Consider the following 23,688-nt stretch of genomic DNA (forward strand, 5'->3'; position numbering starts at 1 on the left):
TTATATTGCTGTAGATAAACTAACATAATTGTAGATTTAGTTGAAAGTAAAATATTGTTTTATAGAGAATAATATTACCATTAGAATTAATACCATTATTATTACTACTACTGTTATTATTATTGTTATTTGTAGAGAAATAATGCTACTTTATTATACTGCAACTGTCCTTCCATTATGCTGTCCTCCTAATCTTAATAGTTTCCTGTACCACTTCTCTGAATACACTTTCACTTTTTTTTTCTTTTTTCTCCCTAATACTGCAGAGTGTTCCCACTTCAGTCTTATAAAGAGACAAAACTGGGATGGGGATAGGACTAGGCATTCCACTCTCTGTAGCCCCAAAGGGGGGCCTAAGGAAGTTAGTGACAGAGTTTGAGAAGGTGTGTGAAAGAAGGAAGTTGAAGATAAATGTAGGTAAAAGTAAGATGATGAGATGTACAAGAGGAGAGGATGGCAGCAAATTGGAAGTGAATATTAAGGGAGAAAGACTGGAGGAAGTACATATATATACCAATTTTTTTTTTTTTTTTTTTTTTTTTTTTTTTTTTTTTTCCCTTATAATGGAGGTAGCCAAAAAACAAAGGCATAAAAACTACTCCCGCCCATTCCATCCCTAACATTCTCTATTCCCCTCCACCCTCTTTTCTCCCTCTTATCGTGGCACCTCCTGGATTACAGGTCATCCCTGCATCTTGCCCACTGCCCTGGGTCAGATGCAGTGTCACAAGACACAGCACATCCACAGCAAGGCTGCTTCATTAAATTGGCAAACCCTCCTCTCCATCCCCTTATACAGAAAAGGAGAAAACAGGGAGAAACTTCAGGCTGTGTCAATTTATTTCTCATGCATACTCCCTCACTCCCCATCCCCCACCCACTCCACCTCATGCATCACAGCATCATCCATACACAACCATTCTCCATTCACTCCTATCTTCAGTCCTCTCCTGTCCTTCCTCAACAGACATTCCACTCTTTCCCAATGCCCCTTTTACCCCATCTATCCATCTCATCCTAGGTCACCCCCTCATGTTCACTCCTTCCACCTCTGCCTTCCACACCTTTTTTACTAATCTTTCTTCACTCATTCTTTCCATGTGTCCAAACCATCCCAATACTCTTTCATCAACCCTATCTCCCAACTCTCTTTCCACCCCCGTTCTCCTCCTCACCTCCTCATTTCTCACTCTATCCAGCCTAGTAATCCCTATCATACTTCTCAAGCACCTCATCTCAAGCAGTGACAGTAGAACGAATTGGATGTGCCTGAGAACGCTCTGCAAGCTAGTACTAAACCTAGCAATTCTTCGACCAATAATTGGCGAGTTACCTAGTTGTAAACAGATTAGAAGGGAGCAATGACAAGTGGAACCATGATGTAGCAAAGTGAATTAAGTTTAACAAGAATAGAAAAAAGAAGGGAAATGAATCAAATGGATGATAAACAGACATATGTAGAGACAACCATGAGAAGATTAGATATGAGCAAGTACAACCACTCCTCGTTTAATGACCTACTCAGTTAATGACAACGCGGAGTAACGACGGGCTTTATGGCAGACCAATATTCGTTTAACGTAAATCTCCCGAAGTTACGACGTCGTGTACAATAAGTTGGCTGAGGCAAATTTGTATGATGTTATAAATTAACTTGTACGGTGGATATTAGCTGTGAGGTAAAGTGTTCTGAAGCTTAGGTCTACATTACCATCCTGCAAGCTGCAAAAACTACCTGGGGTACAGTATATACCGGTATTGGTAAATTTTTAGTTTTGACCATGGGTGCAATATAGCAATAGAAAATTAATTATTAATTTTGTAAATTGTAGTGTATCAACGTAATATGCAATTTTGTGAGCGGAAATAAAAAACAAAACAAAAAAGGTGCTAAAACAGATTTCATAAGTAACGAAGTCGCGTCGGACGAATGGTACGCCATGTTTATGATAGATGCCGACGTCGAAGAAATGAAAGGATGATAAATTCGTCTAACCTAAACTAAACTAACCTAACCTGTGTTTAATAAATCATTACCTGCAAATTAAATGTCATCCGGCTCGTCGTCGTCGTCGTCGTGAGAGACGTTGGCGGGCTTTTCATCCACTCTCTCAGCTTACGGGGTATGCAAAGTTCTTGCAGCTTGAAGGAATGCATGTATTTCTGCTCCATAACATTCCTTCAAGAAAATGTACCTGGCGAGGTACTGTTGGAAGTACCGAGGCTGTCAATTGACAGACAAGATGGCGTCCCGATCCTATGCTACCGACTTCGTTCATTAGCATATTTGCTTGTAGCAAGGTATTTTTTATTTTCATTTCTGCCAACAAAATTGCATATTACGTTGATACATTTTAATTTACAAAATTAATAATTAATTTTCTATTGCTATATTGCGCCCATGGTCGAAACTAAAAAAAATACCCCGGTATTTAATATGGAATTTCACCTTACGCGGATTTGGTCATACACGGTAATTTCAGGAACATAACCACCGCGTTATTTGAGGGCTTTCTGTACTATCAAAACAGTAAATAAAGCTTTAATGTACTGTATAAAAGAGGGAAAATTCACAAAAATAAAGATACATGTATTGCTGGACATTGTACATACAGTACATGTACGTATATGTATACACTTTTGCTTAACGACAAATTTGGATAACAACGGCGACACAGGTCCTAATTGTCATCATTAAACAAGGAGTGGTTGTATGAAACGCCTTTGGGAGTGGTTAGAATAAAAAATTGTAATATTGACAGTCCAAGATATGAGGACAAATCATTCCATGGATTCAGAACGGAAAGAGGTATTGACCTCAAAACATACTAATAAATCAAGAAATATTTGAAATGAAAAGGGATATTGTTGAATGGAAAAGGGAACATAACCAATTATACAAAGAAGTGAGTGAATTGAAGAAGGAAAATGGACTATTAATTAGGGAAATGGAAGAAATGAAAAAGGAACTGGCTAAAGTAAAAAATTATAATGAAAAGATGAAAAGAGAGACACAAATATAAATGAAACCTTGTTGAGGGAAGGTAACGAAAAGATATTAATAGAGGCAGGCAAAGTTGGGGAAAATATAGAAAAATCAAACATGATGGAAATTAAAAACCAAATGAAAGAATACAAAGAAATCAAAAAGCTACTATTTAAAGAAATAGCCAAAGAACAAATGAACGAAAGTACAAAGGACATGGTGATAGAAGTAATATAGGAAAAAAGAGATTGGGTGAGAGATACAATAGACAAAAAAAATGTATTGTAATCTATGGTATCAAAGAGAAACATGGACTAATATGGTTCCAAAGGGAAAAAGAGAACTATAGTAACAGAAATACTAAAAGAAATATAGGAGGAGCCACAAGGACTTGAAAAGGCAATAGAAGAAATACTATAGAATGGGAAAATATTCTGAAGAGAAGAATAGACCTCTCAAAATAAAACTTAATTCACAGAGGATAGTAGAAATATTAACAAACGTAGGAAAACTAGCAAAAAGTAAAAACTACCAACATTTATGGATAAAAAAGGAACTGAGTGATGAGGAAAAAGAAAAAGAAAAAAAACTTAAAGAGGAAGCTAAGGAAAAGAATGAGAAAAGATCATAAAATGAAAGGAAGGATTTTTTTTTTTTGGATAGTGATGGACTTCAGACTGAGGAAATGGTGTACAGAAGGGAAAAGGAAATGCAGGAGCAAGAAGAAAAGGGAAAAAAAAAAAAAATAAAGGTAACACATACCAATATAGCTGGATTGATATCCGGAATAGGTGAATTGAATGACTATCTGGAACAAGAAAAACCAGATATAATGGGGATTGTGGAGACAAAATTGAAAGGATCATTACCACCAAATAGTATAGGCCAAGGATTATATAATTGTTGGTTCAGAAATAGAGAAACAAAACAGGGTGGAGGAGTCATGCTACTAATCAAGAAAGGACTAAATGCAACTAAAATCACAGAAGGAGAGAACAATGTGGAGTTTATTATGATATGGGTTTAGGATACATACATATACCAAGGCTTTTACCCCCTTACAAGGGAGGTAGCCAAAAAGGAAAAGGCATAAAATCAATCCCACCCATTCCATCCCTGAATACACTCCACACCCCTCCACCCTCCCTTTCAACTTAGCACCTCCTGGATGACGGGTCATCCCTGCACCTTGTCCACTGCCCTGGGTAAGAAGCAGTGTCGCAAGACACAGCACATCCACAGCAAGGCCGCTTCATTAAATCGGCGACCCCCCCCTCTCCGTCCCCCATGCATAAAGGAGAAGACGGGGAGAAATCCCTTCGGGCTGCGTCAAAATTTGCTCACACATACTACCTCACCTCCAATCCCTCTGCCCATTCCACCTCATACATTACAACATCATCCATATACAACCATTCTCCATTCACCCCTGTCTTCTGTCCTCTCCCGTCCTTCCTCAACAGACATTCCCCTCTTCCTCAAAGCCCCCTTCACCCCATCCATCCACCTTATCCTAGGACGTCCCTTCATGTTCACTCCCCCCACATCTGCCTTCCATACCTCTTTTACTAGTCTTTCTTCACTCATTCTTTCCATGTGTCTAAACCATCCTAATACTCTTTCATCAACCCTATCTCCCAACCCCCTTTCCACCCCTGTTCTCCTCCTCACCTCCTCATTTCTCACTCTATCTTGCCTAGTAACCCCCATCATACTTCTCAGACACCTCATCTCAAACACATTCAAACTCCTTCTCTCTTCCTCTCTTATGCTCCATGTTTCTGCCCCATACAGTGCTGTTGGCACAATCACTCCTTCATATAGTCTCCTCTTAGCATCCATTCCCAAATGTCTATTCCTCATTACACTTTTTAATCCACCAAGGCATTTACTTGTTTCTCTCAATCTACATTTTACCTCCACCTTCACTCCACCTTTTCCTGCCACATATGCACCCAAGTATCTAAAGCTATCCACTTCCTCCAGTCGCTCTCCCATAATGCTCACTTCCAGACTACTGCCACTTTCACCCCTTGTACATCTCATCACCTTACTTTTACCCACATTTATCTTCAGCTTTCTTCTATCACACACTCTCCCAAACTCTGTCACCAACTTCCTCAATCCCTCTTCCGATCCTGCCACAAGCGCAGTGTCGTCTGCAAACAACAGCTGGCTCACCTCCCACTTTTCTCCATTTTCTTTAACCATCTCCAATCCCTGACCCACTACCCTTGCATTTACCTCTCGCACTCCATCCATGTATAAGTTGAACAGCCAGGGTGGCATAACGCATCCTTGACGAAGTCCCACCTTTACCTCGAACCACTCACTCTCTCCATTTCTAATCCTGACACAAGCTCTACTACTCTCATAAAAACTCTTGACAGCTCCTAGAAGCTTTCCTCCTATCCCGTATATCCGCAAAACCTCCCACAGTGTCTTTATGTCTACCCTGTCGTAAGCCTTTTCCAGGTCCATAAAGGCCCAAAAAACATCCTTCCCCTTTCCTATAGCTTTCTCACATATCTGTCTTACCACAAAAATCTGATCTACGCAACCTCTACCCGTCCTAAATCCACACTGTTCCTCTCCTAATCCTCTCAATCAAGATCCTCCCATAAGCCTTCCCAACTACACTTAACAAGCTAATCCCTCTGAAACTACTACATTCACACTTGTCCCCTTTTCCCTCGTAAAGTGGTACAAAGAAAAGAAAAGAAAAGTAAAGCAAAAGGTAAAGGAGGCAAAGAGGAGAGCAGATGTGAAATGGGGTAAGAGTATGACACAAAATTTTGAAAGTAATAAAAAGATGTTTTGGAAAGAAATTAAGAGAGGAAGAGGAGGTGAATCAAGTAGAGAATAAAAGGTAAAAGGTGCAGATGGAGAGATGATAATAGAAGAGAAGGCAGTTAGGGGAAGATGGGCAGAGTATTTTAGGGAGTTGCTAAATGTGAAGGAGGATAGGGAGGGAAAGATAGTTGCAGTGGGAAATGCTAAGAAAATGACCATGATGAGTGAGGAAAATGGAGGAGAAATAAGGAAGGATGAAGTAAAGGCAGTTGTTAAGATGATGAAAGCAGGTAAGGCACCTGTTCTGGATGGATGCCATGCAGAATTTCTAAAAAAAAAAAAGGAGGTACAGTGATGGTGGACTGGCTGGTGAGGTTATATAATGTTTGCTGGAGAGAGGGTAGAGTGCCGGAGGACGGGAGGAAAGTATGCAGTGATTTATGTCCCACCTAAAACTCATGCATAGAATGAAAGTGAACACTCCAAAATGCTGAAAGACATAAGAAAAACACTAAATGAAATTCTAAAGAAAGAAGGAAATCTGGTAATTATGGGTGATTTTAACTCAAAAGAAATATGTTCGGAAGAAATGACTGTGAAAGGTGAGAAGATCACTGGGGAAACATATTACTGGAATGACCATTGATTACACATTGGCGCAATGGGTCAAGGAAAATACCAGATATAGAAATAACGATGAACCCTCAAGGTTGGATTTGATATTCACCTCAGAACCGGAAATTTGAGATAAGATCGAATACAAGACGCTAATTGGAAAAAGTGATGACATACTACTAGAACTAGAATTAAATGAAGAAACAAATACTGACGCTCCTCTACTTACGTTCATTCGTTTTATGTTTTTTCGATTTTACGTTTGAACTGACTAAAAAAAAAAATTGTAAATTTTTTTTTTGTGAATTTCTTAGTTTAGCGCACTCTCCGTAGTTCAAACGATACTTGCGCATGACGCTGCGTCCATTGTTTACATTGCACAAACGACAAACTGAACATGCCTTGCCTCCTCCTCCTCCTCCTCCTCCTCCTCCTCCCCCCCTCCTCCTCCACCATCTCAATTTATGTTGCTTGAATTTAATTTATTTGAAATTAATGTTATTATTTTACAATGTTATGTGTATAATTAATGATTTAGGGGTGTTTTATAAGATACGGTAATAGAATTTACGGATGTATAGTACAGTAACAACTTACGTTCATTTTCAACTTCCGTTCGGCCGTTCGGAACGTAACTAAAACGTAAGTTGAGGAGCGTCTGTATAGAAATTAATGAAAAACACAGAAAAGTAAAACTAATTTATAACAAAACAGATTTTGGGAAACTTAGAAAATTCTTTCAAGAAGCAAATTGGGAAAAATTTAGTAATGAAGAAACAAAGGTGAAAGAGAAAGGGACAATTTGGAAAGAAATCTACAATGAAGGAGTGGATAAGTATGTACCTAGACAAAAACAGGAAAGTATATATATAAAAATCTGGTATAATAAAAAGTGCAGTTAGGCAAAAGACAGAAGAGATAAAACCTGGAAAAATTGAAAAGGGAAAAAAATTTGAGAAATGGAAAATAAACACCAAACTAAGAAATGAATATATAAAAATATGTAGAGAAGAAAAAAGAAATTATGAAAAGGACATAATAGACAAATATAATGATCAACCCAAATTATTTTATAGATATGTAAATGGCAAAATAAAAAATAAACAGGAAATACTTAAGTTACGTCAAGGTAACAGAATACACAGAAGATATAGAAATGGCAGATATTATGAACAAACATTTCAAATCTGTATTCACCAAAGAGGAAAAAAAATCTACAAAACTGTGATCAAAGAATTGAAATAAGATTTCCTGCAATGAAGAAATTAAATATTACTCAGAATGAAATAAGGAATCAGATATTATAGCTTGACATTAACAAGTCACATGGCCCGGATGGAGTTGCAAACTGGATACTAAAGGAATGTATAGATGAACTAACAGGAAAATTATACAAAATAATTGAATACTTACTCAAAGAAGGAAAACTACCAGGAGACTGGAAAAATGCCAATATAGTGCCGATATATAAAGGGTGAAATAAGGATGACCCAACCAATTATTGACCAGTGTCCCTAATGAGTACAATAGTTAAAGTTTGTGAGAGAATCATCAAAGATAGAAGGACAAAATATCTGGAGGAGAATAGAATATTGAACCTGAGGCAATTTGGATTAAGACAGGGAAGATCATGTACCACTAAATTGATTTGTTTCTATTGAAGATTGATAGATATATTGCAGGAAAGGGATGGCTGGGCAGACTGTGCCTTCCTAGACCTACAAAAGGAATTTGATAAGGTACCACACAAAAAATTGCTATATAAACTGGAAACAATGGGAGGCATGCATGGAAAACTATTGAATTGGATGGAGGACTTCCTACATGGAAGAAAAATGAAAGTAGTGCTCAGAGACAAATATTCAAAGTGGGAAGAAATGAGTAGTGGTGTCCCACAGGGGTCAGTACTAGCTCCAATAATGTTTGCTATATATGTAAATGACATGGATGAAGGTATTGAAAGTTACATGAACTGCTTTGCGGATGACCCAAAGTTATTAAAGAGGATAAACTCTGAAATAGACTGTGACTCATTACAGAGTGATCTGAACAAAGTCTCAGAGTGGAGCAAGAGATGGGAGGTAGAATTCAATATCAAGAAGTGCAGTATAATTGAATTTGGGAAAAGCAAGAATAGAATATCAGGACAGTATTAAATTGACGGAAAAGAAGTAAAGAAAGTAACTTCTGAAAGGGACCTAGGAGTAATCATCATCAAAGACATGTCGCCAGATAAACATATGAATAAGATAGTCAGAGAAACATATAACTTGTTGAGATCAATAAAGGTGGCCTTTAAATACCTGGATAAGGAAATGATTAAGAAAATAGTACAAACACTGATAAGGCCAAAACTTGGAATATGCAGTGCTGATATGGTCACCCAGTACAAAAAAGAATATAAGAAAATTAGAAAGAATACAAAGAGCAGACAAAGGTGGCCCCAACACTTTCAAACCTGACATATAAACAAAGACTGGCTGAATTGGAATTGCCAACCCTGGAACAAAGAAGAGAACGAGGGGACTTACTAACCATCTACAGAATTATAAAAGGAAAAGAATGCCTTGACATAGAGGACTTATTAAAGTGGGACAGAGGAAAAGCAAGAGGACATGCAATGAAACTCAAAAAGGATAACTACAGAAGAGACCTGAAAAAGAACAGCTTCCCACACAAAGTGATAGATATATAGAACAAATTGAATGAAAAAATAGTGTGTGGAAACACAATACAAGAATTTAAGAACAAACTTGATCTTGCGAGATACAAAAATGGGTGACCACGAGCATAGCTCCCCTTCCCGTATAATACAACTTGGTAAATACATTCAAACTGGAGGAAGCATGGAATATAAGAGAAGAAGAGTTTAAATGTGTTTAAGATGAAAGGCCTGAGAAGTATGGTAAGGGTTACTGGACTGGATAGAGTGAGAAACAAGGAGATGAGGAGGAGAGCGGGGGTGGAAAAGGAGTTGGGAAATATGGTTCATTAAACAGTAGTGGGATGTTTGGACACATGGAAAGAATGAGTAAAGAAAGATTAGTAAAAGAGGTATGGAAGGAGTAAACATGAGAGGATGACCAAGGATGAGATGGATGAGGTAAAAGGGGCACTGGGAAAGTGGGGAATGTTTGTTGAGAAAGGGAGAAGATAGGGGTGAATGGAAAATGGTTGTGTATGGATGATGCTGTAATGCATGGAAGGGAGTGGATGGGGGATGGGGAGATCAGGGAGTATGTGTGAATGATATTTTGACACAACCCAGAGGTATTTCTCCACATCTCGTTTTCTACATGAGTGGACAGAGGGGGTTTGCCGATTAAATTAAGTGGCCTTGCTGTGGATGTGCTGTGTCTTGCTGCATTGCTTCTGACCCAGGGCAGTGTGCAAGATGCCAGGATAACCCATCATCCAGGAGGTCCCAAGAAAAGAAGGATGGATGGTGAATGGGAGTGGAGTATGTGGGAATGAAATAGGTGGGTGTGAATATATGCTTTTGACTTTGGCTGCCTCCCTTGTAATGGGGAAAAAGTCCATGGTATATGTATGTATTATTATTATGATTTATTTGGTTATTATTATTATTTTTATTATTATTATTGTTATTATTATTATTATTATTATTATTATTATTTTTATTTATTTATTTATTTTTTTTTTTTTTTCATTTTGATTTTTTTCTTCTATGAACTGTGGCTTGCTACATTACTTCTGACCCAGGGCAGTTGTTGGGAGACAGGGAAGACCCGTCATCCATGAAGAGCTAAGATGAGAGGGAGGCAAGGGTGATGGATGGGAGTGAAATGTGTATTTACCTAGTTGTATTTTATGGGAAGGGGAGCTATGCTCATGGTGTCCTGCTTTTGTATCTTGCAGTGTCTAGTTTGCTCTTAAATTCATGAATGGTTTTTGCACACACTATTTTTTCATCCAGTGTGTTCCAAATGTCCACCACTCTATGTGGAAAACTGTTCTTCTTCAGATCTCTTCTATAACTATGTTTTTTTATTTTCTTTCCATGTCTTGTGTTTCTCTTGTCCCAAAACAAGTCTTCTCTATCGAGTATTTCTGTGTCCTTCATGATTATATAGATGGTCAGTAGGTCGCCTCTCTCTCTTCTTTGCTTCAAAGTCGATAACTCCAATTTAGCCATTTACTTGTCATTTGACAAGTTTGCAGGAGCAGGAGCCATTTTTGTGGCTGCTCTCTGGATTCTTTAAATTTTCTTTATATTCTTTTTGGTACTGGGTGACCACAATGTTGCCACATATTCTAGTCTAGGCTTTATCAGTGTGACTAATATTTTTTAAATTATTTCTTCGTCCAAATATGTAAATGCCACTTTTATTGATCTTAGAAAGTTATAGGATTTTCCGACTATTTTATTTATTTGTTTATCACAGGACAAGTCATTTGAGATAATTACTTCCAGATCTTTTTCAGATCCCATCTTCTTTACCTCCTTAGTTCCTATTTCATATTGTCCTGGTATTCTATTTTTACTTTTTTCAAACTCTATGCTACACTTCTTAATGTTGAAGTCCATTTCCCATTTCTGCCTCCACTTCCAAACCATATTCAGGTCTTCCTGTAGTGATTTGCAATCCGTTTCAGTTTTTACTTTCCTTAACAATTTAGTGTCATCTGCAAAGAACCTCATGTAACATTCCACATCATCATTTATGTCATTCACATGAATAGCAAACATTATTGGAGCCAATACAGATCCTTGCGGAACTCCACTAACCACCTCCTTCCAACCAGAATATTTTTCTCTGAGTACTGCTCTCATCTTTTTACCATTCAGGAAGTCCTCCATCCATTTTAGCAGGTTGCCTTGTATCCCTCCTATATGTTCCAATTTTTCAAATATTTTTTTATGTGGTACCTTGTTGAAAGCTTTTTGCAAGTCCAAGAAAGCACAATGAGCCCATGCATCCCTTTCTTGTATCATATCTATTAGTCTTGAGTTAAAACATATTGAGTTTTGGTACATGATTTTCCCTGTCTGAACCCAAATTGTCTTGGATTTATTGTATTATTATCTTCCAGGTGTTTTACCCATCTATTCTTGATCATTTTCTCACAAATTTTGGCTATAGTGCTTGTTAGTGAGACTGGTCTATAGTGAGTTGGTTCTTCATTGTTTCTTCCTTTATATATTGGTACAATGTTATCATTTTTCCAGTCTTTTGGTATTTTTCCTTCTTTAAGTGAGCAACTTATTATGATATATATTTTATCCATTAGTTCTTCTTTGCATTATTTTAGAATCCAATTTGCAGTTTTGTCTGGGTCATGTGATTTCCTGATATCAAGGTTTGTTAAATGTTACATAATTTCTTTTTGTGTTAATATTATTTTGCTCATGGGGGGAGATTGCACATCACTTCCTTTGTCCCAATACTGTACCTTTTCTCTAGTGAAAACTGACTTGAAGTGATTATTCATGACTTTGGCCATTTCTAGATCTTCTGTGTATTCTATATTTCCTTGGCATAGTTTCACAATTTCCTGTTTATTTTTAAGTTTACCATTCACATATCTATAGAATAGTTTGGGTTGCTCCTTGCATTTTTCTATAATGCCTTTTTCATAGTTCCTCTTTTCCACTCTTCACACTTTTACATACTCATTTCTATAATTTATATTTGCCATTTTCCAGTTTTTTTTTTATCTTTTCTCCATCTTTTTCAAGCTCTGTCTCTTTTATCTTTTGCTTCACTGCATCTTCTGTTGAAACAGTATTTAATGTACACTCTTGTTTCTGTCTTGGTATGTGCCTATTCACTCCATTATAATTATCCATCAAGATAACCCATTTCTCTTCCACTTTTGTCTGTTCCATGTAGAATTTCTTTAGTTTTCCAAAGTCCGTTTTGTTGTACATCAGTCTTCCTTTCCTATGCATTTAATTTTTCTCCATATATATTTCTTCCTTTAGTTCAGTCTCTATAAGTATATGATCACTCTTTCCAAGTGGTGTCTTGTATTAAATTTCATCCACAATTTCAGGTTCCATTGCAAATATTAAATCCAGTCTCAATGGTTCCTCATTACATCTGTACCTGGTGTTTTCACTGACCCATTATGTGTATATTCCATGGTCATGTCCAGTAATACATTACCCCTTAAGTCTTCTCTGCCTTTCACTGTCATTTCCTCCCAACAAATTTCTCTGCAGTTAAAGTCTTCCATAATTACCAGGTTACCTCCACCCATTAGTATCTCATTTAATGAATGCCTTGTATCTTCTAGCATTTTTGTATGCTCATTCTCTTTCCATTCACTCGTTTTTGGGGGACACATAAATCACCACAGACTTTCTACTTTTCATGTCTTTGTCTTCAACTTTTATCATGATCAGTTCTACATTGCTTTTGCCCTCCATAATTTTTGTCACATTCAAGTTTTTCTTGGCCAAGAACATGATTCCTACTCCCTGTTTCTCATATCTGTTTTTAATCCAGTAATTATCCAGTAATTGTATAGCCCTTGTTCAACATTGATGGGTGGTATTGAACCCCTTAATTTCCTTTCTGCAATTCCCATTATGTCTGGTTTTTCTTCTGCTCATTCTCTTTCCATTCACCCGTTTTTGGGGGGCACATAAATCACCACAAACTTTCTACTTTTCTTTGTCTTCAACTTTTATCAAGATCAGTTCTACATTGCTTTTGCCCTCCAAAATGTTTGTCACATTCAAGTTTTTCTTGGCCAAGAACATGATTCCTACTCCCTGTTTCTCATTTCTGTTTTTAATCCAGTAATTGTCCAGTAATTGTATAGCCTCTCCCTCTCTCTTTCCCTCTTTCTCTCTTTTTCTTTTTCCCACTGTCATTCATTCTGTGTCTTTCCCACTATCTATCTCCCTCTCTCTACCTCTCTTTCTCCTTCTCTTTCTCTCTCTCTTTCTCTCTTTCTCCTTCTCTTTCTCCCTCTCTCTTTTTCCCTCCCTCTCTCTCTCTCTCTCTCTCTCTCTCTCTCTCTCTCTCTTTCTATATATCTTTTTCACTATTGTTTTGTCTCTGTCTCTCTCTTTTTTTCTCCCTTTCTCTTTCTCTCCTTCCCTCCCTCCTTCTCACCCTGAGCCTTCTCATAGATCTCTCTAGTAAGAATATTTGGACTGTTGTCTGTGTTGTGTTAGTATGGGACTGTTTCAGTGTCGCCAGTTGAAAGTAGCAGAAAGAAGAGAGTAGTCACCTGTTGTCAGGTCTCTGTATTTGAAAAGATGGAAGAAATACGGTTGAAGTTGATAAGAGAGAACTTTTTGTCCCCATCTGGAGACCAAGGGGTGATCCTTGGGGCTGCATCTTAAGGTTGAGGTGAAGAGGTTGATGGGGTTTTGAAAATGGGCAGCAGAGAGATTATCATTTTTGCTGTCTATCTTACAGGACCACCACAAGCAGGTACCATCATAGACCCACTAGAAGAGAATAATCATATTCAATAATCAACTGAACAAGATCCTATATACAAGGTGATCTTGTGGAGGATTGTCAGTGGGTTTATATTTTAAATATTATTAGAATAGCTGATATAATTTGAGCTGATCCCTATTTTTAATATAGACTTGGCATGGATGAACTACGCAACAGCACATACACTCCCAGTGAGCCCATCTTTTCTGGCTTATACTCCTATCATGTGGCAACCAACACCTGGACAAAACTACGTGATGATGCCGGAAATTCCCCATCAGATCCTAATGAAATCAAGTCTCGTATTGGTCACTCCATGCTCTTCCACAGTGTAAGATATGAAGAGGTTTTCAAGAAATATTTATGATTATTTTATTTACATATTTTTATGTGAGACTCACTGCATATGCTTTTCTCTCATTTGTATGTCTCAAAATAGTCTTGGAAAGTAAGTCAAATATCATTTATGTAAGTTGGATGCTTTATTAGAATTAGTACTGTAGTTGTAGAAAATATTCATGATTTAAATTACTTTAAGGAAAATGTCATAACTTATTAGTATGTCTTTGTCTTGAAATATGTATTATCTCCTCTTCAGGGTACACGACAGCTTTATATATTTGCTGGTCAGCGAAATAAGGAGTATTTGACCGATTATTTCACTTATAATGTGGACACAGATGTTGTTACTTATATCAGTGATGGTACCAGAAAAGATGCAGCTGCTGTGCCAGCTGCAGGATTTACACAGAAAGCCACCATCGATCCAGAATTAAATGAAATTCATGTCTTGTCGGTTAGTTCTTAGACGTTCAGTTTAACTTACATATAATTTTATAGCATGTGTAGGATTTACCTTTTTTTTCTCCTTTTTCTTTTTCCTTCTTTGTGCAAAGAAAATTATCTAAGATGATCTTGTGAGGTATTGATTATTGTTGTGATGATAATCAGTCCATTGCCCCAGGTCTCTTTCAGAACACACTCACAGCTCCCAGATAACTGGCAAAAGACACTGGATTGGCTCACAGGTCACTTAAGAAAGATACATTGTTTAGGTAAAGCTAGAATATGGCAGTGTAGGTTAGGGTGTTTGGTATCTTTTGTGAGGTGAATACTTTAGGGGCAGTTTGAGTCATGTCAGTCATGTTCTGTTTTGATTCAATTGCATTGCTGAGATATGGCCTAAACATAGTTATCCCAGTGTGGTTTTTGATTGTCAGTTTCATATTGTCAACACATATTTGTGTGTTTTTGATAGTTATTTGTGGATGCTGTGCTGGCAACAATTGTTGGGTCATCCACATAGGTGAGAGCTGTGATGTTATGCTCCAGATTAGATGTGGGGAGGTCACTTATGAATAGATTTAACAATCCAGTTGATAGTATTGCTCCTTGGGGGACAATTGTACAATCGTTTGATTGTGCACAGATGCTGGTCAGAAATACTGTACACTGTCTGTTACTAAGAAGTTTGTTGTGACTGAATTATAAACCAATGTAGCCCAAAGGGATTTCTTCTCTTCTTTATTTATACATGAGGGGACAAGGAGGGAGGGTTACCATGTAGATAAAGCAGTGAGGGAGTAAACCAGCTTCAGCTGTCAGGCCCTGATATGGAGGGCCTGTCTTGCTGCATTGCTGCTCACCTAGGTGGGGGGGGGGGAGTGGCTTCATCCATAAAGAACTAAGAGATTTTCAAAAGGGAAACAAATTGACATGTCTAGAGACTGAGTCTTAAAGCTTTGTATATGATTATTGCTACCAGTACTGTCCTGTTTGGTGGCACTTTTTTTTTTAGTGAATGATGTTTAGGAGGAATGCATTGATGGAATGGCATATTTTGAATCCATGTTGGTATGGGATAGTGGGTAATTGTAATTTCATTCTTTCCCTGATCAGTTGTTCCATCAGTTTGGATGTGATAGAGAGAAGGAAGATAGGTTTCTAAGATGCTGTATTTTCAGCCTGTTTGGTTCCAAGATAGGAATTAGTACTAATCTCTTCCAGATCATTGGGAATTTGTTGTGTACCCAGGATTGGTTGAAGGTATTTGTCAGGACTTGTTTTGTTTTTGAGCATGGGTGTTTTATATAGTAGCTTGATAGCATATCTTATTCTATCTTATATATGGTAGGGGGTGGGTTTGGGAGGTATTGTGGTAGGACTTAAAAGTTTTAATAGAGTGAGAAACAAGGAGATGAGGAGGAGAGCAGGGATAGAAAAGTAGATGGCTGAAAGGGATGATGAAAGAGTTTTGGGATGGTTTAGACACAGAAAGAATGAGTGAAGAAAGATTAGTAAAAGAGGTGTGGAAGGCAGAGGTGGATGGAGTGAACTCAAGGGGATGACTGAGGATGAGATGGATAGCTGGGGTGAAAGGGGCATTGAACAAGAGGGGAATGTTTGTTGAGGAAGGAAGGGAGAATGCAGGAGATAGGGGTGTGTGAATGTGTATAGATGATACTGTAATACAAGGAAGAGGTTGGGTAGGGGATGGGAGGTAGGGTCAGTATGTGTTAATGATATTTTGATGCAGTTTAAAGGGATCTCCTCATCTTCTTTTTTTCTGCATGAGGGAGACACAGAGGGGTGGTTGTTTCTATATCACTAAAGTCTGTGCACCCCAAGGAGTCTGTTCAGGGTGGGGCAGAAGTGGGAATCCCCCTGAGAGTGGTGTAGCCAATTTGACCATCAATTATCAAATCATCTCTGTCACCCTACCCACCACCATCACCACCTGTCTCACCTTTGATACCTTGGTGTGGTAACATGGGGGAAAAGGTGCTACCACATGTCATAGAATTTATTGAAATCATTTTTATAATCTTAGAAAGTGATACAGCTTCCTTTACTATATGCAGAATATAAAAAGAAAAAGAATTAAGTAGCACATAGATGGGAAATAAGAGAGAAAGAAGTATGTAGCAAGGTAAGGTTGATTTGGCACAATGGCTAGTGGTAAATCACAATGTATGCCACATCCTAAATGGGTTCCATGGAGTGCACAGACTATAGCTGAGATAGGAAGTTGTAGAAAGACAAGCTCTAGAGTAGTGCCAACCACAGATGTGGGGAAAATAGATAGTGTTGTAGTGTGTTAGAAAGGAGTTGATAGTTGAAGAGAAAATAAAAATATGGGGCTGCTCCAGAGACCAGGTACCAGCCCCTCAGGGCCACACCTCCAGGTGGACATGAGGGAAGTTGAGAAAGTTTGCATCATTGTTGAATTCTTGCTCATGTTGGATTTCATGAGTTCCATTGGTCACTATCACTTCAATAGTGTGGTTTAGCAGGGAACAGGGGTAGCCCTCCATTTATAAGGTGCAAAGATAGGAGGGGTGATAAATGAGTTTAGGATGGGTGTATGCTTTAACTCGGCCACCCCTTTGCAAGGGATATGTATTGTATGTGTATAAAATTGAAAAATTATGTAATGTAAAATGTAAACTGTCTATATATCTTTATACCAAGGGCCGCCCCCTTATAAGTATTTACCTGGTTGTATTATACTCGTAATGACCTGTCTTTGTATCTTTCAGCATCAAGTTTTTTCTTAAAATCTTGAATAGTGTTTGCACATATTGTTTCTTTATCTAAATTATTCCAGGTATCCAGTACTCCATCTGGGGTATTGGCTGCATGTTGCTATGGCAAAGTAACATGCAGTGGATACTATGGACCAGAGCCACACATCATTTTGTCTGTGATAGAGGAGGACTCTGCTCACAGAGAAATGATGACACTTTTATTATACTGCTACTGTCCCTCTGTTATGCTGACCCCCAACTCCTTGTTGCTGTCCTGTACCATTTCTCTGAATTTCATTTCCTTGTTTTGCCTACCCTGTGGTGGGGGGAAAAGAATGCTGCCACCAAGTATTCAAACTTGGATCGTAAAGGACGAGAAAAACGGGACAGGGATTGGGACTAGGCATCCTTCTCCCTATAGCCCCACAGGGGATATTCCTAAAAAACATAAAGGCATAAGAGGGTCTTGGATTTTTCCAACCAGAACCCTAAGGTTTGGGTCTTTTAATGTGCGTGGATATGGTACAGATGAGAATAAAAGGGAAGAGATTGGTAGTATGTTTATGAGAAGAAAGATGGATGTGTTGGCTTTGAGTAAAACTAAGTTGAGAGGGAAGGGCGAGTGTGAATTTGGGAGTGTGGTTGGGAGGTTCTCAGGAGTGAAGAGAGTGTGAGGCAGAGAAGGGGTGGCTATACTAGTAAGTGAAGAGATAGGTAAACGTGTAGTAGAGTGGAAGGAGGTTTCTTCAAGGATAATGTGGATGAAGGTGAAACTAGGAAAGGAGATGTGGGTTTTTGTAAGTGCATATGGGCCTGGTAGTGAGAAGAGTGTAGAAGAGAGGCTTTTTGGATAGATTTAAATGAATGCATAGAGGGATTAGGGAGGAATGTCAATGTAGTAGTATTGGGAGACCTTTATGTTAGGGTAGGAAATGAACCAATAGATGGAGTGGTTGGGAAATGTGGAGTTCCAGGAAAGAATCATAGTGGAGAGTTGATGGTGGAGATGTTTCTAGAAAGAGAGTTGATGATAGCAAATACAGTGTTTAGGAAGAGAGTCAAGCATAAGTACACATGGGAGAGGGTGGTGGATGGAAGGGTGGTAAATAGAGCGTTAATGGACTATGTAGTGGTAGATAGGAGTATAATAGGAAGAGTTAAGGATGTACATGTGCTGAGGGGAGAGAGTGGGGGAATATCAGATCATTTTCTGGTGGGAGGTAAGTTGAGAGTGGAGGATAGACGGAGAAAGAGGAATAGGACAAAAGGTAGGGAGGTGCTTAGAGTGAACTCTTTAAATGAAAAGGAAAAGGAGGAGTACAAGAAGAAACTGTGGAAGGAGTGAAGGATAGAGTAGAGCTAGGAGTGGAGGAGGAATGGGGATGGTTCAAAGAGGGAGTCTCAAAGTGTGCAAAGATGGTGTGTGGAACAAAAAGGATGGGAGGAAATAGAAGGAAGAGTAGTGAATGGTGGGATGAGGAAACAAAGAAGGTTGTAGAAGAGAAGAAGCGAGCTTTCACAGCTTGGTTACAAAATAGAACAAGGGAGTCATATGAGAGGTACAAAGAAAAGAAAAGAGAAGTAAAGCTCAAGGTAAAGGAGGCAAAGAGGAGAGCAGATGTGAAATGGGTTAAGAGTATGACAGAAAATTTTGAAAGTAATAAGATGTTTTGGAAAGAAATTAAGAGAGGAAGAGGAGGTGAATCAAGTAGAGAGGAAAAGGTAAAAGGTGCAGATGGAGAGATGATAATGGAAGAGAAGGCAGTAAGGGGAAGATGGGCAGAGTATTTTAGGGAGTTAGTAAATGTGAAGGAGGATAGGGAGGGAAAGATAGTTGCAGTGGGAAATGCTAAGAAAATGAGAGTGATGAGTGAGGAAGATGGAGGAGAAATAAGGAAGGATGAAGTGAAGGCAGTTGTTAAGGTGATGAAAGCAGGTAAAGTACCTGGTCTGGATGGATGCCATGCAGAATGTCTAAAAATGGAGGTACAGTTATGGTAGACTGGCTGGTGAGGTTATTTAATGTTTGCTGGAGAGAGAGTAGAGTGCCAGAGGACTGAAGGAGTGCTTGTATAGTTCCACTTTACAAGGGAAAAGGGGACAAGTGTGAATGTAGTAGTTTCAGAGAGATTAGCTTTTTAAGTGTAGTTGTTATTGTCGTTCCCTAGACTGTCCGAGCAGTCCCGTCTCCCCAAGGAATGCCACAGCCGAAACTTGGTTTTCCCACAAATCCTTTATAGAGTGTATGTTGTGTTGTTTGCGTGCATGATTGTGTATAATGCAGTCTTCCATTATGTGTTGTATGGTATGGGGTGGTGTTACATCCTGGGCAACTGTTCACAATGCAGTCATCCAGCCTCTTCTGGTAGCTTAGAAGTGCTGGGTGGTGGCTGCACCGCAGTCTGGCCAGGTGGACTCTGTCCTTTCATGGGAGAGAGGATTCGGAAGGGTGGATATCAGGGGGTCTGGCATGCAGCAGTGTGTTGTCTTTCAGTGTGTTAATGGAGCAGTGAGTGATATGATTATGAATATGTTTCCGGAGGCTGGTATTTGGTGGTTGTGGAGGAAGAGAAGAGAGTATCTGTGTGTGATACAGGTCTTTGGGTGTTGTTTTAATGTTTCTTGGTGTGTGTGGGTGTTCTGCTATGTAGTGTAGCGAGTGTGATGTGTTTGTGGTGGCTGCGGCAAGTGTTTGTGTGCCTCTCATGTTGAGGTGGTCCTTGACTTTGAGGACTTTTGTTTCATGGTGTAAATGGTCTGTAGGTGTTGTATTTGTGCAGCCTGTAATTGTTTTTAGGGCTTTGTTTTGTATGATTTGAAGGGTGTTGTGGTGTGTCTCACTGAGATTAGGAGCCCATGCAGGACTCGCATAATTCATCACTGAGCATATGCATTGTTTGTATATTGTTGTATTAGTTTCTTTGTTTTGTCCAAATGTTGTTTCAGCAATTGACTAAAGTGTGTTAAGTCTAGGTGTGCATTTGTTTTTTATGTTTGTGATGTGTTGTTTGAAAGACATGGATGTATTGTATGGTACACCAAGAATTTTCGGTGTGTTTGTGTGTGGTATTAGAGTGTTGTTGATGTAGAGATGAGGTATGTATTTGTGTTCTTTTGTCCAGTTGGTGAGAAGTGTTGCTGTAGATTTGGTTAGAGCTATTTTGAGTCTGTTTGTGATGAACCATGTGTTGAGTGTATCAAGGTAAGGCTGGATTATTTCTGCAGCTTTGTCTGTGTTACGATGTGTGCATGTGATTGTTATGTCGTCTGCATAGGAAGAGATTTGTATTTCTGAGGTGTCTGGTGTGGGTAAGTCATGCATGTATAGATTAAAGAGCGTGGGGGATAGAACAGAGCCCTGTGGTACTCCATTCTTAATGTTTCTGATGTGCGATGATTGGCCATTATATGACACATAAGCATTCCTACCTGCCAGATAATTGGCCAGCCATCTTTTGGTGTTATTGTGCATGTCTGTGTTATATATCTTATTTGTTAGGTTGTGGTGGGGGATAGCATCAAAAGCTTTACTAATGTCTAATGTTATAAGAAGTGTTCTGTGGTGGGGCCTATCTGAATTCTTTGTGTGAGGTTTATCAGAAGAGTGTTTGTGGAGTGTAGTGGCCTAAAACCGTGTTGTGAGTCAGCAAGGGGAATATGTGGTGTGACAAGTTTAAGTATTAGGCGTTCAATGACTTTAGAGAGGGTGCAGAGAAGTGTGATTGGGCAGTGCGATGTTGGGATTGTTGGGTCTTTGTTCGGTTTTGGAATGGTGATTATTTTACCATGCTTCCAGATGTCGGGTATATTGTTGTGTGAATAGCTGTAGTTTGCAATATTTGTGAGTGCGTGTATACCTTATGGTTCAATGTGTTTTAGGTGGATGTTACTTATGTTATCAGGGCCACAGGCAGATGAGTGCTTGAGATTATGTATTATGTGTTTTGTCTGACTGTCTGTGAAGGGTGTATAGTCTGAGTCTGTGGGAAAGTCTTTCTTATGTCGAATAGTGCGTTGGTCGTCAGGGTGAGAAGTGAGATGGCTTGTCTGTGCAAAATTATTTATGAGTGTGTTTGCATGTTGTCTGATTGAGGGTAGATTGTCTGTTGTTGTGATTATTGCTGCATGAGAGCATGTTGTGTTACTATTGGATAGTGTAATGCTGTTGAGTGTTTTGTACAATTTGCTGGTGTTTGTTTTGTGATCAAGTGTATTGATAAAGTTTTGCCAATTTTGTGTTTTTTGTTCATGTATTTTATTGGCAATCACAGTGTTTAGTGTTTGTATTTGGTCTGCTATGTTTTGAGGGATAGGTGTGGCGGTATTGTGTTTAAGTGTGTCTCGTTGTCTGATGAGGCCTTGGATTTCTGGTGTGAAGTTGGAGTTGTGTGATTTTCTGTTGCCTCTAGGGATGTATCTCTTGTCTGCATTTTGTATGATTGTATTAAAAGTGTGCACAGCATTGTTTATGTTTGTGATTGGTGTACTGTTAAGTGTTCAAAATGTTGTTTTGTTGAAGTTGTTAGTTGTTAAGTGCAGTTGGGAAGGTTTATGGGAGGATCTTGATTGAGAGGATTAGGTGAGGAACAGTGTGGATTTAGGACAGGTAGAGGTTGCATAGACCAGATTTTTGTGGTAAGACAGATATGTGAGAAAGCTATAGGAAAAGGTAAGGATGTTTTTTTGGCTTTTATGGGTCTGGAAAAGGCTTATGACAGGGTAGACAGGAAGGCACTGTGGGAGGTTTTTGCAGATATATGGGATAGGAGGAAAGCTTCTAGGAGCTGTCAAGAGTTTTTACGAGAGTAGTAGAGTATGTGTTAGGATTAGAAATGGAGAGAGTGAGTGGTTCGAGGTAAAGGTGGGACTTCGTCAGGGATGTGTTATGTCACCCTGACTGTTCAACTTATACATGGATGCGGAGGTGCGAGAGGTATATGCAAGGGTAGTGGGTCAGGGATTGGAGATGGTTAAAAAAAAATGGAGAAAAGTGGGAGGTGAACCAGCTGTTGTTTGCTGACGACACTGCGCTTGTAGGAGGATCAGAGGAGGGATTGAGGAAGTTAGTGACAGAGTTTGGGAGAGTGTGTGAAAGAAGAAAGCTGAATATAAATGTGGGTAGAAGTAAGGTGATGAGATGTACAAGGGATGAAATTGGCAGCAGACTGGAAGTGAGCATTAAGGGAGAGCAACTGGAGGAAGTGGATAGTTTTAGGTACTTGGGTGCAAATGTGGCAGGAAAGGGAGGAGTGGGGGTGGAGGTAGAATGTAGATTGAGAGATGCGAGTAAATGCCTTGGTGGATTAAAAGTGTAATGAGGAATAGACATTTGGGAATGGATGCTAAGAGGAGACCGTATGAAGGAGTGATTGTGCCAACAGCTCTGTATGGGGCAGAAACATGGAACATAAGAGAGGAAGAGAGAAGGAGTTTGAATGTATTTACCTAGTTGTATTTTACGGGATGAGAGCTATGCTCGGTGACCCGTTTTTGTATCTCTCCACATCCAATTTATTTTTTAACTCGTGTATAGTTCTGGCATTCACTGTTCTGTTTAGTTTGTTCCAGACATCGATCACTCTGTGCAGGAAACTGTTCTTTTTCAGGTGTCTTCTGTAACTGTCCTTTAACTTTTTATCGTGTCCTCTTGTTTCTCTCTTGTCCCATTTCAATAGGTCATCTCTATCGAGAACTTTCATCCCTTTCATAATTCTGAATATGGTCAACAGGTTGCCTCTTTCCCTTCTCTGCTCCAATGTTGACAGCTGTAATTTCTCCAGTCTTTTTTCATATGTCAAATTTGATAGTGTGGGTGCCATCTTTGTTGCCACTCTTTGGATTCTTTCTAATTTCTTTGTATTTTTCTTTGTGCTTGGTGCCCACATTGATATAGCATATTCTTGTTTCAGTCTTATCAATGTAGTTATTATTTTCTTAACCATCTCTTCATCCATGTAGTTGAAGACCACTTTCATTGATCTTAACCTCTTCACTCCGGGGCATATCGCACATCTGGCAGCATTAGCTGCCCAACGTGCGATGTTGCATCATAATAATTGCATTATAATAAATAAAGTCAGTGCTCAATCGTTCGTTCTCTTTCACCCTTGTATTTTGATAACCATAGAAAATATAATGAAGCCAGTTTAGAGAGAATGGAGGTTACGTAGGTATGACTACAATAAATATACCGTATTTTACGGCTTACAAGACGCACTTTTTTTTCTTAAAAAATACCCTGAAAAATGCTAATGCGTCTTCCAAGACGAATGTTGTATTGTAAGGCAACACCCAGGCTCATGTAAGCTTGGACACTTGACCGATAGCGACCTGGATTTGTATG

The 23,688-nt window shown here is 38.9% G+C and overlaps 1 protein-coding gene across 1 annotated transcript in view; it reads left to right on the plus strand.

Moving 5' to 3' along the window:
- muskelin (muskelin 1) overlaps nt 1–23,688 on the plus strand; it is a 124,874-nt gene that overhangs the window by 80,091 nt on the left and 21,095 nt on the right. Inside the window, exons 10-11 of the mRNA XM_076196882.1 lie at nt 13,969–14,149; nt 14,417–14,614. Of these exons, the coding sequence (XP_076052997.1) occupies nt 13,969–14,149; nt 14,417–14,614 (379 nt within the window). The remainder of the gene's footprint in view (nt 1–13,968; nt 14,150–14,416; nt 14,615–23,688) is intronic.

Source organism: Oratosquilla oratoria, chromosome 13, assembly GCF_046742065.1.
Source record: "Oratosquilla oratoria isolate Oo_2021 chromosome 13, ASM4674206v1, whole genome shotgun sequence".
In the NCBI taxonomy this organism is placed as follows: Eukaryota; Metazoa; Arthropoda; class Malacostraca; order Stomatopoda; family Squillidae; genus Oratosquilla; species Oratosquilla oratoria.